An 18,031-nucleotide genomic window follows, 5' to 3' on the forward strand; every position below is an offset into this window, starting at 1 on the left:
TTTCTCTGTATTTTTACCCTTATTCTCCTGTGTCTATTTTTTAAATAAAACTTTTAATATTTGCAAAATGTGAATTCTAAGTAATAGCCTGCACAACTGGTCTCCAAATCTACCTTCTCATCCATTCTACTTATTAATTCAATAAATATTTGAATGACTTCTGTATATCCAAAGCTTCTGAAGTGATGGTTCCTAAATGCAAATATTATTGTGATACTTTGTGCTTAAAATTCTAGAGTGACTCGAAGGTAGTTTGGCACAGTGAGAATGGATTTCACTGGTCTCCCTTGGTTCAGATCTCTCCTTTATCATTGCCTGGATGTTGAACTTCAGGCCTCCCTAAGCCTCAGCCAGTCTCCTTATGTAGAGAGTCCAGAGTCTTCAAACAGAGAACACTGTCTTGATTTTTATCCCCTGTCTATCCATTTTCTTCTTACTAAATCTATTATTATTGCAAACTGGAGCTTGAGTTTCTGAAAATAATACTGATTGCCTTCTTCCTCATGGAAAGAAAAGGTTCCTTATGAATGCACATATCTTAGGACCTTGAAGCACTTGGTGAGAGATGAGTTTTTCCTCTATGGAAATTAATGCTTTGCTCATTTCTGAAATTCTGAGGCAAAAATCTCTTCTCTCGTCCTTGGTTTTCTCTCTTGTTTTTCTTTTTAAAATAAATAAATTGATAACACAAGCATTATCTCTGGAGCTGACTGTTCTTTGACTTGAGCTCTTACTTCTTCCTGGTTTGAAATCATAAGGTCATCTTGGTCTGTAACTTTATAAATGGCAGGAGACGTTCTCATTTGAATATTTGAATGTGTTTATTGTTTTCAGAAGCAGTGAGGATAAGAACAGTGATTATAAAGTTCATTCTGTTTGTCACTTGAAATTTTAAAAGGTTAAAGAATCAGTAGCATTGCCCTTTTCAAAGATTTAAGCTCCTCTGAATAGTACTGCTTGAAATGGAAGTAGTTAATAAATGCTAACAACTAAAGAGACCTTTAGTATAACTCCTTAGTCTGAGGAAACCATATTTTCAGAACAATATACATTTATGTCGTCAATATATTTGTTAAGGTATTGGGTATATTTCAAAGGTGATACTTGAGATTATTTTGTTGCATATCTAATTTTGAAAGTAAATTTAATCTCTGACTTTCTCTTTGCTGTATTCTTCTGTCCCTCCCAGTGGCAGCATGGAACCTGCATTTCATAGAGGAGATCTTCTCTTCCTAACAAATCGAGTGGAAGATCCCATACGAGTGGGAGAAATTGTTGTTTTTAGAATAGAAGGAAGAGAGATTCCTATAGTCCATCGAGTCTTGAAGATTCATGAAAAGTATGTGCAAACTATACATTTTTGTTTTAAAATATTTTTATCTTTTGGTGTTTACAGTATTTAATTTTGATAGCCTTAAGGTTAAAACAGGGTGGAAACTCCTAGGTCCTTCTTTCAATTCATTTTTATGAATGTCTGCAGGCTTGGTGAATATTTGAAAACGAAATTATTTATTAATTCATTTCTTTCCCTGGAGGTTTTTCTTGGTTCCCAACCAGATCAGTAGCCCTGTATATTTCAAAGCAGTAAACAGCTTAATGGGCCTATTTGTCTACATAAGAACATTCCTTTCAGATGATACAGGCCTGGCGGTCACTGTGAGCTACTCGCTTAAAATGGCATCAGTCTCATCAAGCACCAGAAATCGTTTTGCCTAACACTCCACCCCGCATGATCAGCTCTTATAATCTCACACGCCCCTGTCTTCCGGAACGGTCCCTAAGCCTCGGAGGGGATAGAGGAACACAGCTGTCACTTTTTGTGACATCAGTTGTCCACGTGGTAGACAAAGGCCACAAGAACAGTGTACTGTTATTCTGTGTGTGTGTGTGTGTGTGTGTGTGTGTGTGTGTGTGTGTGTGATGTACATAACCCCCTCCCCCATATGACATAAAGGTTAACCCCAAATAGAATCTTCTGATATAATCAATGAAAAAGCCCCAATCTTTTTTAAAAAAAATTTAAGGCAGTCTAACAGACATTTCAAATAAGAGTAAATATACCACCTTTTCCAAATTCCATAGAAATTTCTAAAATCTAAGTTGCTCTTTTAAATGTAGATACTTGCATTTTTTAATTAAAAAGGACATATGTTAAACTTTTAGAGTCACATGGGGTTGAGGGGGAGCATAAGAATGAGCAAATATTTCACCTCTGGGTCTCAGTTCCCTGATCTGTAATATAGAAAGTTTTAGGAAAGTGCTTTATGAGATCTCTGAGTTCTAAGCCTTCAAATCTGTGGTATTTCTAGTGAAGGAAAACTTTGAAAAGGGTAGGAAAGAAAGAAATGAAGGAAAAAGCAGGTGTCCTGGAGGATGCACAGAGGGGACGTGAAATGGTGGGGGTCATGTAGGTTCTTGAGTATGAGGGAGCCCTAAATAAATATTCCTGTTCGACCACCTCCAGCATAGTTTATCTCCTCCACCTAAAGACGAGGCAACTGTCAGTTGTTGATTTTTGCAAATCCCCATAAACATTCCAGTTTAGAAGAGTTTTCTTCACTGTAGAATAAAGATCTGACTGCTCTTTTTTCAGAATTGAGTATATATTTTGAAAGAGATCATTTTTAAATGGCATTCTATTGTTAAGAAGGAAAGGCTAACTGCATTTTTTTGGAATTTATTTTGGAATTGCAAAGGTTTATTCAGTATGGGTAGCATTTTCAGATTCTTCAATTGAGTTTGGGGTGTTTGTTCTCAGCACTGCCTGTTGTGGACAAAGCTGAACCAACTTTCCCCAGAGTTTGTCAGAGAAAACCAATTTAAACCATGGCCCTGCTTTGGGTAGAGCAAATACTGTCCATTTTTATATGTGATCCTTTGAAATCCAGTGAGTTTTTTGTTTGTTTTTCATTCTTTGTTGTTTAAAGTATTACATATAGTATTACATATGTCTCCTTTTTCCAGTGAGTTATTAAATTTTAAAACAATTCATCTTGTTTCAGGGCAAGTTCATTGACAGATGTTATATCAACTACAGATTCCTTAAATTTTAAAAGTAATTAAAAAAAAACACTATTTTTTTATTGATTTCAGAAAGGAAGGGAGAGGGAGAGAGAAACATCAATGATGAGAGAGAATCATGGATCAGCTGCTTCCTGCACGCCCCCTACTGGGGATGGAGCCCACAATCCAGGCATGTGTCCTGACTGGGAATCCATCTGTGACCTCCTAGTTCATAGGTTGACACTGAACCTCTGAGCCACACTTGCCGGCCTTAAAAGTAATTTTTTATCAGATTTTTTAATATTTTATGATGTGTTGTACTGTGTAATCTGGGCGGTTTGGTGGTTTCTTTCCGACTCTTGAGATGCCTTCAACTTGCAGATGCTATTAATAGTCTCAAGTTTCCCACTTCCTTCTTTGTTTCACAGAGACTAAAATACCTGGTTGTAATAACCATCTGACTTAATGGTATTGGCATTGTTCTTTTTTTTTTTTTTTTTTAAATATATATTTTATTGATTTTTTACAGAGAAGAAGGGAGAGGGATAGAGAGTTAGAAACATCGATGAGAGAGATCGACCAGCTGCCTCCTGCACGCCCCCCAGTGGGGATGTGCCCGCAACCAAGGTACATGCCCTTGACCGGAATCAAACCTGGGACCCTTGAGTCCGCAGGCCAGCGCTCTATCCACTGAGCCAAACCGGTTCGGCTGGCATTGTTCTTAAATATAGGACCCAATGACAAACACAGTGGATTAAGTCTTGTGTAGTCAGTCTGTCCTGGGTGTTTTCAGGCTGGTTTTTGCACTGTTGTTCATTTCTTTCAGAAGCAATAACATCCTGAGCTTTAAGAAGACTAGAGGTAGGAATTGTTCAACTGACCTCTCCTATTTATTCCTCTCTTCCTCCCCCACCTGCTTCTGTAAGGTGCCTTTGCAAATCTGTAAATAGCATATAAAGCTCTTTTTTCATGTATCTCCATCTTATGAACATTCTTATTACATGTGGATTGTTATACATGATGCTGTGTAAATTGAAAAAAATACAGAAAACAAAATCACATGTAATCCTAGCACCCAGAGATAATGTTAAATTCGGGGTAAACCTCTTTTTGTTTTATAAACACGCTGCATAGTTTTTTGTTTTGTTTTTTAATATATTTTTATTGATTTCCGAGAGGAAGGGAGAGGGAGAGACAGATAGAAACATCAGTGATGAGAGATCAGCTGCCTCCTGCACTCCACACACTGGGGATTGAGCCTACAGCTTGGGCATGTGCCCTTGACCAGAATCGAACCTGAGACCCCTCAGTTCACAGGCCGACGCTCTATCCCAGGGGTCCTCAAACTACGGCCCGTGGGCCACATGCAAATACAAATATTGTATTTGTTCCCGTTTTGGTTTTTTACTTCAAAATAAGATATGTGCAGTGTGCATAGGAATTTGTTCATAGTTTTTTTAAAACTATAGTCCGGCCCTCCAACAGTCTGAGGGACAGTGAACTGGCCCCCTGTTTAAAAAGTTTGAGGACCCCCTGCTCTATCCACTGAGCCAAACCAGCTAGGGCCACACTGCATAGTTTAACTTTCTATGAAGCGATTATTTCCTCCTTTCTACCATCACAGTATTATGATGGTTAAATTGTAAGTGTGTTGCACTCCTTATAGGTGGATAATGTTAAATATTTGGTCCCTGTTTTAGCAAGGAGAGAGTTTGATATTAATGTATCAAACTTTGATATTACTGTATCGGCCAGTATTTTGGGCCTGTGAGTTGTGAGGTCCTGGAGTCGGTCTAATAGGAGCTGGTTGCCACCAGAGAACATTTGTTACACCGTTAAGTAGATGAGGGAGACCTTCCTTTCCCGAGCAGCTATAGTGGCCTCTCCTGACTGTGTCGGGGCAGGGGGCAGAGGCAGGGGAGATTGGATGTGCTTGGTGGGTTGCTTGGCAAATCAACTATTTGGAAATAACCCACCTCTCCCATAGCATCCCTTTCCTTTCCTGGGAAGTCTCCCGTGTCCCAATCATCCTCTCCTATTTGGTTTTACTTTTCTGCCTTGGTGTTGTTGCTGTCTTCATGGTTGAACTGACTCGCTTCCTGCGGCTCCTGGCGTCCACGCTTGCAGCTCGCCCCTCTTGGCACCCGTCCTCTTTCACCCGCCAGCATTTTTCAGACGTTCTTTCCTTTACGGAGTTGTCAGCTGCACGTTGTTTTTCTCTGCATACATTTGCATTTTTTCTTGTTGGAACCTCATTGTTCATGTGACTGTTTGCACCTCGCTGTTTTTGGTGTTTGCAACGCCTCCCAATTTAGTTCCATCTGCAGATTTAGTGTCTAGTGAGCCAGTTTCTGGCTTAGCATCTCAGTGAATACTAGTCAGTTAAGAGTCTGGAGCTAATTTTCTTCTCTCTAGTATGATGACTAACCCAGACTCACTTGAACTAATTTTAAGATGGTTTTTATCAACTATAAAATGTACTTTGCTTTTAGTTAAAATGTAAAGTTACTAGAAACCTCATGGTTTATTTTATTTTAATATATTTATTGATTTCGGAGGGAGAGAGAAATAGAAGCATAAATGATGAGAGAGAATCATTGATTGGCTGCCTCTTACAGGTCCCCTACTGGGGATCGAACCATGACCTCCTGGTTCATAGGTCAGTGCTCAACAATTGAGCCACACCAGCCAGGTCCGCATGGTTCTTTAGAAGAATTAAACTAGTAAATTTCTGATTAAGTAAGATACTGTTATTTTTGCTCTTTTTTTTTAATATGGAGAATTTCTAACATGCATAAAAGTAGACAAAGCAGTACAGTGAACTCCCAAAAGCCTGTTACCCAGTCCCAATAATTATTTTTTTTAAATACAGTTTTACTGATTTCAGAGAGGAAGAGGGAGAGATAGAAACATCGATGATGAGAATCATTGATTGGCTGCCTCCTGCACGCCACCTAGTGGGGATCAAGCAACCTGGGCATGTGCCCTTGACTGGAATCGAACCCAGAACTCTATCCACTAAGCAAAACCAGTTAGGGCCCAATAATTATTAATCTATGGCTAATTCTGTCCCACGCACACTAACACTTTTCCCCCTATCCTGCATGTATTATTTTGAATCAAATCATAGATATCACGTCATGTCATAGGTAAATATTTTAGTAAACACTTATGAAATATAATCAGTGAGCTTTTTTAACAGTTTGAATCCAGATTCAGATAAAGGTTGAAATTGGTTGATATGGCTTTATAGTGTCTTTTATTTAATATGTAAATTCCTTTTCCAACATTTTGTTCTTTGCAATTTATTGGTTAAAGAAACTGGGTCATTCTGTTTCATACAACGTTCATTTTGCCTGTAGGGTAGTTTAATGTGTTCCTTTGCTCTGTGTATTTCAAAAAATATTAGTGGTTTGTCTTTGTTTTAATATAAAAATGAGATAATTCTGCATATACTATTTTATAATCTATTCTTCACTTAATACAGTTTGTATGATCTTCAGTGCATTAAATAGTCTTCTGTAACATTGTCCTTAATGCTTGTTTAATATTTCAACTCCTGAATGTTAAACTGTAAGCTTGTTTCCAGTTTTTCCCTATTATAAACTACACGGCTATAAACATCCTTTTAGCTAAATAAATAATTCTTCTTGATCTTGGGAATGGTGATTAAAACACCACAGTTCCACAGGAATTTTTGGTTAACAAGAGCAAATTTTATGCTTTGAAATGACATCGAGGTATTTGATGAGTTGGGTTTTCTCTTATTCTTTTAAGGCAAAATGGACATATCAAGTTTTTGACCAAAGGAGACAATAATGCGGTTGATGACCGAGGCCTCTATAAACAAGGACAACATTGGCTAGAGAAAAAAGATGTTGTGGGGAGAGCGAGGGGGTAAGTATAGAGGGAGCACTTGCTAAATTTTTCACGTTGCTTGAAACCTGGCCCCCTCAATTTTATCGCTGATCCTATACAATTGACATAATGGTCGGTCCTGGTTCTGTCAGATCACCTTGTATCCTCTGAAAAGGTGGGCTAATTAAATGCCTCTAAAGCTTCAGGTAGCCCTGGCCAGTTTTGCTCAGTGGATAGAGCGTCGGCCTGCAGACTGAAGGGTCTCAGGTTCGATTCTGGCCAAGGGCACATGCCTGGGTTGCAGGCTCGATCCCCAGTAGGGGGCGTGCAGGAGGCAGCCGATCCATGATTCTCTCATCATTGATGTTTCTATCTCTCCCTCTTCCTTTCTCTCTGAAATCAATAAAGAAATACATTTTTTAAAAATAAATAAAATAAAAAATAAAGCTTCTGGTATATTGCACTGGAAGGGCGGAAAGGGAGACAGTAAAAGAATAGAATATTAGTGATGGGATGACGAATTGGAGTGTCGGCGTTAAAAATTCATTTGTTTAATCCAGTGAAGAAATGTTATTGGGCACCACCCATGGACTCTGATGTTTGTACTCTGCTGGGCTCTGGGGATCCCCAGCAAGTTTTAATCCCACTTCATGAAACTTACATTTCTTAAGTATTTACTCAATCAGCATCTTAAAGCGTTCATCTAAATTAACTTGTTCATATTAATTTACACCATACTATTTTATTTCTGGTCTTGAAATTATTGAGGTCACATGAAATTTACAAGTCATATTAAGCCTGTTTATTTCAGATTTTAACAGGAGAACAAATCAGTGGAAGACAGGAATTGTAAGTGATTGGTATAAGGAAGTATGGGATTGTAACTACCTTCATGTTTTTAATAATATTAACAATGACTGACATTTATTAGGGCTTCCTATATGCCAGCGATTCATTCTAAGTGCTTTGCAAGTATTACCTTTTTTTAACCTCAGAACAACCCTAACATTTCCATTCTGTAGATGAGGAAACACAGGCGAGTTGGCTGCTTGTCTGAGGTCACACTGGTGGTAAGTGGCCGATGACCTCAGAGCCCGCTTTAACCATCGCTCCTGAATCACAGGCATCACAGCTCTGAAACGGGTAGCTGCTGGCTCGCAGTGTCCAGAGGCCACGGGACACTCTGACCGCTGTGAGAGCACCTGCTCCCCTCACCTGGGGCGGACAGTATGAACTCAGAGTGGTTCCTCTAGCGCAGCGATTTTCAGCCTTTTCCACCTCACAGCACACCCAAACTAATCAATAGAATTCTGCGGCACACCCAAAAATACATCATATTTCTTGCCAAGCTGACAAAAAATAGGTTTAATTTTGACTCATTCGCAAGGAATGGATTGTTGCCTGTCGTCATTTTTTTATTTGACAATCTAAGGGCAAAGAGATCAATGCCTCTGACTAAATAATCAGGTATTGCATGTTTTTAAAATTCTTGCAGCACACCAGTTGAAAGTCGCTGCTCTATCGAACAGGCCACCACGCTGAGGAGCTGGGGTCCCATAGAGAATTAAGTGCGAGTTATTAAGTGAGAGCTGCCACAGTTGCAGCATGAGGTTGCTCGGTTTGGGGAGGAGAAATCTGATCAGAATAAGCACCATGTGCTTTGTGCCCTGCAGTGCTGGGGGCTTTCTGCGCATGCCGCCAGTTCCCGGGAGCTTCATTCCCATGGAGAGCCAGACGTACCTTTACCATCCACATAGGATCACCCGTGTTCCTGAGAAATCATTGTCCCCGTCTCTCTCTGTTCCCAAGACGCTGCTATTATGGTTCTTCACACTCATCAACCTCTTTGAGTCTTTTTGTTTACAGATTCATGTAGAAGCATAAGAAAAAAATAGTCATCAGAAAGCAAAGTCACTTTTCTTCTGCTCCCCCTCCATAAATATTTAACTTTTTGATATTTTTTAGCCTTTATGTATAAAGAGGTAGATCTGAGTGTGTGTATGTGTGTGTGCACGCGCGCATACTGAAAACAGTTTGTGTACAGGCAAAGAATGGCCACAGTTTATAACCTTTTTTCATCCCCCAGAATTATCAGTATCTTTACAAATAAAAATGTATGTCCATATCATCATTTTCAAAGCTGTATGCTTTTCCTCTGTGGATAGACCACATTTTTAGTTAGACAGTCTCCTGCTGTTAGATGCTTTGATTTTTTTTTCCTATTTTTAAAAATTATGAACGATGTTAGGATGAGCATTCTTTTTTATTTTTTTATTTATTTATTTTTTTTACAGAGTTGAAGGGAGAAGGATAGAGAGTTAGAAACATCAATGAGCCGAAACTGGTTTGGCTCAATGGATAGAGCGTCGGCCTGCGGACTGAAAGGTCCCAGGTTCAATTCCGGTCAAGGGCATGTACTTTGGTTGCAGGCACATCCCCAGTGGGTGGTATGCAGGAGGCAGCTGATCCATGCTTCTCTCTCATCGATGTTTCTAACTATCTCTCTCCCTTCCTCTCTGTAAAAAAATCAATAAAATATATAAAAAATAAAAAGAAAAAAGAAACATCGATGAGAGAGAAACATCGATCAGCTGCCTCCTGCATGCCCCCTACTGGGGATGTGCCCACAACCAAGGTTCATGCCCTTGACTGGAATCGAACCTGGGACCCTTCAGTCCGCAGGTCGACACTCTATCCACTGAACCAAACCTGTCAGGGCAGGATGAGCATTCTTGTTACATATGTTTCAGTGCTTCTGCCCAGTCATTTCTTCACAGTCAGTTCTCAGAGGTGACACCTAAGGCTTTTGATAAATTTTGCCACAGCGTTTTATTTGTACTCCTACGAGTATGACCGTGTTCCTTTATCTGGTCTTCATCATTAGGTGCTTAATGCACTTCTGTCTGCTCACTTGGGCCCCTGTTTGCGTAAAAGATGCATCACCCTTCCTGAACTATACACTGTGTTATTTCTTAAAATTCCAACATTGAAGATATAGACCTCTCTGTGGCTTTAATAAAAAAAAAATGAAATAGCCCGGTACTCTCTGAAGTAAGTAACTTTCCGGGAGGCGTGAACAGCAGGGCACCGGATCTTAACTGCACAAATTCACTTTCCACTGATTATGCCACCACTTACCTTGACACTTACAGGGGCATATCACCTCCTTTTGTGGAAATTGTGTTTATAAAACCCTAAACTGATATTTCAGAGTCACACTGTACCCAGACCTTGAGGCTAGAGCTTTCTCGCAGATCATTCTGTATCTGGTACAAATGTCTTTATGCATTAAAAACAATACCTTTTTCAAACAGCTGCCTGCACACTAAAAAAATTTTACACTTTCAAGCCCAAGGCCCAAAATAAAACAAGTTTAAAAAACGTTGTTGAGATATAATCCATATATTGGGGTATAAAATTCATCATTTTAAAGTGTACAATTCATTGGGTTTCATTATATTCACAAGGTGTGCACAGCCATCACCACTGTCTAATTCCAGAACATTTCCACACCCAGAAGGAAAACTCTGTACTCATTTGCAGTCACTCCCCATCCCCTTTTCCCTGCAGCCCCTGGCAACCACTAATCTTTCTGTCTCTATGGTTTGCCTGTTCTGGACATTTTATATAAACAGAACCTTAATCTTACACTAAGCAGTCTTTTACATCTGGCTTCTTTCACATAGCATAATATTTTCAAGATTCATTCATGTCGTAACATGTAGTAAAAACAATTTTAGAAAATGAAACCAGCCCTAGCCAGTTTTGCCCAGGGGTTAGAATGTCGGCCCGCCGACTGAAGGGTCCTGGGTTCATTTCCAATCAAGGGCACGTTCCTCGGTTGCAGGCTGGATCCCTGTGCAGGAGACAATCAATCAATGTGTCTTTCACATTGATGTTTTTCTCTCTTTGTCTCTCCCGCTTCCTTCTACTCTGTCTTAAAATCAGTGGAAAAAATATGGTTGGGTGAGGATTAACAAAAAAGAAAATGAAATTAATACTGAACCAATGAGGTATTTAATAGGGGTGATTCTTCCTAAATTCAGGGAGGGAGTTGAAAACCACGAGAGGACCTGTTACTCAAAGAAGAGTTGACAACAACAGGAGAAAGAGGGAAGGCTGGTGGGCCAGGGAATAGAGAGATCTTGACATTGAAAAGAGGAATAGCCGTAGCAGGTTTGGCTCAGTGGATAGAGCGTTGGCCTGTGGGCTGAAAGGTCCTGGGTTCGATTCTGGTCAAGGGCATATGCCCAGGTTGTGGTCTCAATCCCCAGTAGGGGGCGTGCAGGAGGCAGCTGATCAATTCTTTCTCATCATTGATGTTTCTATCTCTCTTTCCCTCTCCCTTCCTCTCTGAAATCAGTAAAAATATAAATGAAAAGAGGAATAAAAATATATGGAAGGAACAGAGTAATTGAGCTCTCTATTGGCTGAACTCAGTTTCATGGATGAGGCTTTTGAAACATACTCTATACTTAACTTGAAACAGATTATTTTGGGGTAGCAACAGTGAACCTTTTTAAGTCAGCTATGGTAGTCCAGACTTCCCAGATATAGATCCCTTGTAACATCTGACAAAAGTGTCTTCTGCCACAACCTCAGCAGGTACTTCTTCCTTCTGAGGCTACTTCCTGGGATCAGCTCCCGGGACTTCCATATCTTCACACTCTGCCTTCTAGATGGTGACTCGGCACAGGCTGGTGTTGGAGGTGGCCTCGTGGGTGGCATCTGGTTTGCTTATGTTAAACCTTCTGCTTTTTACCAACTCGCTTTAGCAGACTTTTTCTGTGCAGGGAGGGAAAAGCGCATCTGATTTGAATTGAAGGTGACTGCTGATAGCATTGTGCACTCTGTGCTGTCTCTGTCCACGGAGGGAAACGGTGATACGGATCATTAAGTCCTTTGTTTGACTTCGGACTGCCTGTCATAGGCTATCTTACATTTGGTTATGTGACTCCCAAAGATCAGGGTGCTTCCATTTCACTCAGGCTGGCAAAGAGAAACCAACCTTAGGGGAAAGAATGTGTCCATGGAAAACTCCCAGGCAAGACTATGTGATTACTGGAAGCCACAGGTTTTGATGGTTTGAGCATCAGTGTTGTAAGGAGATAACAGCGGAAGTCTCTACCCATGAGAATGGTTGCTGACTGATCATCGGATCAGACTTAGCAGCCTGATACTGTCTTCATAGAAATCACAGATGCTTTTATTGCTTTTAATCTGCATTTTACCGTCAGGCATTTGCCTTTACATTCTTAAATTAGGTGATTTACCTTTACGGAGAGCTGTTGCTTTCATGAAGGTGTTGTAAATGAGACACAAGAGATTACATTAAAGAGTTGTTACATTAAAAAGAAAATAATATGCATTAAAAAATACAGAGAACTGCCCTAGCCGGTTTGGCTCAGTGGATAGAGCGTCGGCCTATGAACTGAAAGGTCCCAGGTTCAGTTCCGGTCAAGGGCACGTGCCCGGGTTGTGGGCTTGATCCCCAGTGGGGGACTTGCAGGAGGCAGCCGATCCATGATTCTCTCTCATCATGGATGTTTCTATCTCTCCCTCTTCCTACCTCTCTGAAATCAATAAAGTATATTAAAAAATAAAAAACAGAGACCCTCTCTCTGCCCTTGTAGCTTAGCTGTGCCATTCTGTACTGACTGTTATTTTCAGCTCTTAGAGGTTGTCCCAGGCTGGAAACTAAAGTGTGAACCCTCCGAGGGGATAATATTTGCCACCACATGTCTGTTCCATGCATGTCATGTGCCAGAACATGCTTCTTGAACTTCGGTGTGCAGAGGCATCATTTGGGCCCACCTTCCAGAGATGCTCCGACTCAGTAAATCTGGAAAAGATACAAAGATCTGCCTTTTTTAATGTTTTCATTGATTTCAGAGAGAGGAAGTGAGAGAGTTAGAAATGTCAATGATTGGCTGCCTCCTGCGCACCCCCTACTGGCATCGAGCCTGCCACCCAGGCATGTGCCCTGACCCAGAATCGAACCATGACCTCCTGGTTCATAGGTTGACGCTCAACCACTGGGCCACACTGACTGGGCATGATCTGCATTTTTAACAAGCTATTCCAGTGATTCCGACAGAGGAAGTCTAGATTTTAAGAAACATCAACTTGTCCTAGCTGGTTTGGCTCAATGGATAGAGCGTCGGCCTGTGGACTGAAGGGTCCCAGGTTTGATTCCAGCCAAGGGTACATGCCTGGGTTACAGGCTTGATCCCCAGTAGGGGGAGTGCAGGAGGCAGCCAATCAATGATTCTCTCTCATCATTGATGTTTCTCCCTCTCCCTTTCTAAAGTCAATAATATATATATATATTTTTTAAAATATATTTTATTGATTTTTTAGAGAGGAAGGGAGAGGGATAGAGAGTTAGAAACATCGATGAGAGAGAAACATCGATCAGCTGCCTCCTGCACACCTCCTGCTGGGGATGTGCCCACAACCAAGGTACATGTCCCTCACCGGAATCGAACCTGGGACCTTTCAGTCTGCAGGCCAACGCTCTATCCACTGAGCCAAACCAGTTAGGGCAAAAATCAATAAAATATATTTTAAAAAAAGAAAAGAAACATCAGTTTGTGGGCATCAAAGTCAAATGCTGCAGAATAAAGGAAGGTTGGAGCTGAGACTGGTCTGCTGCATACAGTGATTTCAACTGTTCTAGAAAGTTCCAGGATTAAGAGAGCCAAAGCCAGATTACAGGTGGTTAATAAAGGGGAGGTGAGGAAATCTTAAGTACTGGACTAGGGCTCTTACACTCACTTTTCGGACACTTAGCATGAAGTACCTTGTAATGTTCTGTCTGTGTTTACCTTGTCTCCCCAACTAGTTTGACAGTCCGTAAAGGTTATGAGGACAACCCAGCCCCCAGCACTGAGTCAGCAGGTAGAAATAGAGTCACCAAATAGATGTCTAAGACTCGGATCCGGTACTGGTTCTGCGCAGGAGCCACATGCCGTGGGCCTGAGCACCTGTTTCCTCATCTATAGAATGGCGATGTTCCTAACTTCCCTATCACTGGACTGTTGAAAGGATCTATAGGACAACGGTATATACAAATGGACTCTGTGAACTGAAAATTAATTTTCTGTGGAAGATACTGAGAATGCTCAGTAAATGATAACTACATAGGAAGTTCTTGACAATCAATTTTTTGTTTGTTTCTTTGTTTAGATTTGTTCCTTATATTGGGATTGTGACAATCCTCATGAATGACTATCCTAAGTTTAAGGTAAGACCCTGTACTTTATGTCTCTGCATCTATTTTTGTTTTTTGGGGTTTTTTTTGTTGTTGTTCATTAGAGACATTGAAACATCGAACAGACTGTCAAACCTCAGAGGAAAGGCAGGGGAGGGAGGGCAGATGGGAAAAGATCAACCAATGAACTTGTGTGCCTATATGCATAACCCATGGACACAGACAATCGGGGGGTGAAGGCCTGGGGTGGGGGCCAGGGGCGGGCTGGGAGAGGCCAATGGGGGAGAGGGGTCTGTAATACTTTCAGCAATAAAGACTTAAAAAAAAAAAGATCATGTACTTTATGTTTCATTAAAAATGTGATCTTTTGCTCAATTTTGGGAACTAATTAAATGGACCCTTAAAAGAGAAGACTAATTAGGTAGTTGAATGTTGTATTCTGGTCACAAAGGCCAGTTTATTTGTTAGTTCTGAGGACTCGAGAGCCTGTAGGCTCCCCTGACTGGCTGTTTCTCTTCCAGTATGCAGTACTCTTTCTGCTGGGCCTATTCGTGCTGGTTCATCGTGAGTAAGAAGCTGCCTTGCTGTTCCTGGGAGGTGCCGTACTTTGTGTTACTGATGTTTGCAGTAGATGTTGGTCTGTGGCTGGCGGAGTGGCGCGCACACACGCTGGCCCCTCCTGGTAGCACTGGTTTGCATTCGTTTATGTTCCCACCCAGAGTCTGTATGGGCAGATGTGCGTGCCCCACTGGGCGCTCTCCAGGGGACTCTCAATCACAGGATTTCATATGTTGTCATTGTCCCACTTTCGCATTTTTGTACATCAGTGGATTTTTTTATATTAAAAGGTTGAGCCAAAGCCCCCAGTGTTTGTATTTTGAAGCCAAGCTTCACTTCTAAAGTGCCTACAGAGTCTGTAAGGAACACGCAGCTCTGCCCGAGTTTGAAGCCACCGTTCCTCCTTCTAATGGGAATGGCGCATACGGAGGTGGTCGGAAGTTTTAACGTTTTAAAATGTTAAATAAAAGACTTTGCATATTGAACCCTTTATCCCTGACTTGTGTTTGTCGGGAAAGCTTTCTGCAGTTTGCCTTTCAGTTCTGGTTCCCAGCGCCCCCTGGGGAGATAAAGGCTGCCATGTGACCAGTCCTTGCGCTGTGAAGATTGTCCTCACACTACCAACTGTTTCTTTGTTTGTTGTGTTTCTTTTTGTTTTGTGATGTCAGAGTGGCCACTGACGTTCATAGGAAGTCTCTTAGTCACAAAATTCTTCACCGTGTGACTCAGTCGGGTGTAAACCCAGGTAGTGCTGCTTAAAGGTCCAGAAAGTCTCACTCTGCTGTAGACTCCTAACCTTTCCCACACTTGACACATTTGCAGCCCTGTCTGCCTGGAGGCGGGAGGCGGGAGGAGGGAGGTGCTGGAGGGCAAGCACGTCTCCTTTAAACCAGGATTTGCCTGGACCTTAAGTTCCTGGCTTTGCTCTGCAAACCTCAGGAGGCAGGGTTTCCAGTATTGAAAGCAAAGCCAGATGTTTTTTCTTTTATTATCGAGGCAGTTAGGGAGAGTACGGTAAGCCATTGTGTTTGAATCACAAAATACTCTTAATTCCTTGTTCTCTTCTTTTTTTTTTAATATTCTTTTTTTAATATATATATATACAAGAGGTTGGCCAGCCAGGGAGGGGCCACAAGAGGGCTCCAGGGTGTGTCCGGCCTGTCTCGCTCAGTCCCCGATTGGCCGGACCCCAGCAGCAAGCTAACCTACCAGTCAGAGCATCTACTCCCTATTGGTCAGTGCATGTCATAGCAAGCAATTGAGTGGCCTTAGCATATCATTAGCATATTACGCTTTGATTGGTTGAACGGCCAACCAGATGACAGGCCACTTAGCATATTAGGCTTTTATTATATAGGATATTTACTGATTTCACAAAGGAAGGTAGAGAGATAGAGAGAAACATCAATGATGAGAATCATTGAGTGGCTGCCTTCTGCACGCCCCCTACTGAGTGGGAATTGAGCCCGCAACACAGGCGTGTGCCCTTGGCTGGAATCGAACCTGGGACCTTTTAGTCCGCAGGCCGAAGCTCTGTCCACTGAGCCAAACCAGCTAAGGGCTCCTTGTTTTCTTCTTATATTAATGTGAAATCTCAAAGTAAGCAAGTTTTCTGTGTTGGGCTAAATGCACTCTTTCTCTATTTGTTCAACTAAAGAGGGAATCAGTTCATACTTGAATGCTAATGGAATGGGAATAGGGACAATTGATCTTCTGAAGGCCTCCCCTGTGGAGAACAGTGCCATCCTGAAGCCATTAACAAGGCTTTAGCCTTCAAGCTTTGGATATGGGCTCTTAATGAGCCCAACAGAGGGAGAAACTTGGCAAGTTGCAGCTAACAAGTGCTTCCTTGGACCTGTCTGGGAGGCTTCTGTTTTCTCAGGAGCTAAGCAGAGCAGAGGCCATAAAATAGCCCCGTGTGGATGGCTACTTCCCTCACTTTCCCCTCCTCATGGCCTGCAGAGGCTGGGGAGCTGCTCCCAGCATTCGTGCCCTGGCTGTTTACAAACCAGCCCTCTGAGGACTCCTCGGGGATCCCAGCTGCCCGAGGGTAAACTTCCTTGTCCTCTCACACTCAACCATCCAGCTTTCTCCTCCTCATACACTCATAGGGAAGAAAACGGTAATATTTTTTCTCACTTGCATACTTTCACACCCAGTTTTGTGAAATTACTGTTTTTCCTCCTTTGCTGGATGCTGTAGTTGGAAGCAACAACTACATTTCCCTGAAAAGTAATCAAAACATGTATTAATATTGAATTGCTCTACTAGCCAATAATAAAAAATATATGGCAATAGGTATTCTTTCCCAGTTTTTATATTCTCTAGTTTAGTGCTAAAGCATAGGTCTTAAAACTGGGAGCTTGTATTTGTAAGTATAATGAAAAGCCCTTTGAAAATGTAAGAACTACCAGAGATGTTTAATTTAGTGTTTTAATGGAATTATAAGCTCTCTGAAATCTGGGAAGGCTTACTAGGATCCATTACGAGTGAACGGAATCAAAAAGAATAAGAAGCAATAAAACTTCAAATGAGAATTTGACAATGGGATCATCTCTTGGCTGTTACTTCATTACCCCAACTATTGGGTCTAGATGGTATTTTATTTTTTAAATATATTTTTATTGATTTCAAAGAGGAAGGGAGAGGGAGATAGAAACATGAAGATGAGAGAGAATCATTGATCGGCTGCCTCCTGCACACCCCCTACTGGGGATCGAGCTCGCAACCCCGGGCATGTGCCCTTGACCAGAATCGAACCCGGGACCTTTCAGTCCTCAGGCTGGCGCTCTATCCACTGTGCCAAACCAGCCAGGGCTCAAAACGGTATTTTCAATGCCTGTCCTCAGTTCTGGTCCCAGGCCTCTGTCCCACTGGGCACTTGTACTTGACTGGCCCATCTTTCAACTTACACTCATAGCAGTTCCTACAAGCTTCCCTCTCAACCGCCCCCCCCCTCCCAATTTCACCTTTTTTTTGAAGGCACGTTCACATAGAGTTTTCATTTTCCCACTGCATTTGGTTACTTATTAGTTCTGCATTTGCCACCGTCCTTCTATTGCTACTGCCATCACCTAATCCAGAAGCTCATCCAGTGGCTCCCTGTCGCTAGGGTGACTGTTGCCCTGCAGCGCGCCAGTCTGTGCCTCCTTTAGGCCTTTGCCACCTATTACTTTATTTCAGCGCCCCCATTACTCTGAGAGTATCTGTTTTGGACTATACTTTTTTGTTGTTAATCCTCGTTCAATATTTTTCCATAGATTTTTAGGGAGAGTGGAAGAGCGAGGAAAAGACAGAGAGAAACATCAATGTGAAAGAAACACATCGATTGGTTGCCTTCTGCTCGAGCCCCGACCAGGGCCCGAGCCTGGGAAGAGCCTGCATCGTAGGTACATGCCC

The 18,031-nt window shown here is 41.7% G+C and overlaps 1 protein-coding gene across 2 annotated transcripts in view; it reads left to right on the forward strand.

The window, feature by feature from the left end:
- SEC11A (SEC11 homolog A, signal peptidase complex subunit) overlaps positions 1 to 15,117 on the forward strand; it is a 30,792-nt gene extending 15,675 nt beyond the window's left edge. For both annotated transcript variants that reach the window (XM_081114731.1, XM_081114732.1), the window contains 4 exons: positions 1,190 to 1,339; positions 6,781 to 6,900; positions 14,050 to 14,107; positions 14,596 to 15,117. In XM_081114731.1, coding sequence (XP_080970857.1) covers positions 1,190 to 1,339; positions 6,781 to 6,900; positions 14,050 to 14,107; positions 14,596 to 14,646 — 379 coding nt within the window. In that variant the 3' untranslated portion in view covers positions 14,647 to 15,117. The remainder of the gene's footprint in view (positions 1 to 1,189; positions 1,340 to 6,780; positions 6,901 to 14,049; positions 14,108 to 14,595) is intronic.
- Positions 15,118 to 18,031: the final 2,914 nt, after the last annotated feature.

The sequence above is a fragment of the Myotis nattereri genome (assembly GCF_964212035.1).
Source record: "Myotis nattereri genome assembly, chromosome: 21".
Classification (NCBI taxonomy): domain Eukaryota; kingdom Metazoa; phylum Chordata; class Mammalia; order Chiroptera; family Vespertilionidae; genus Myotis; species Myotis nattereri.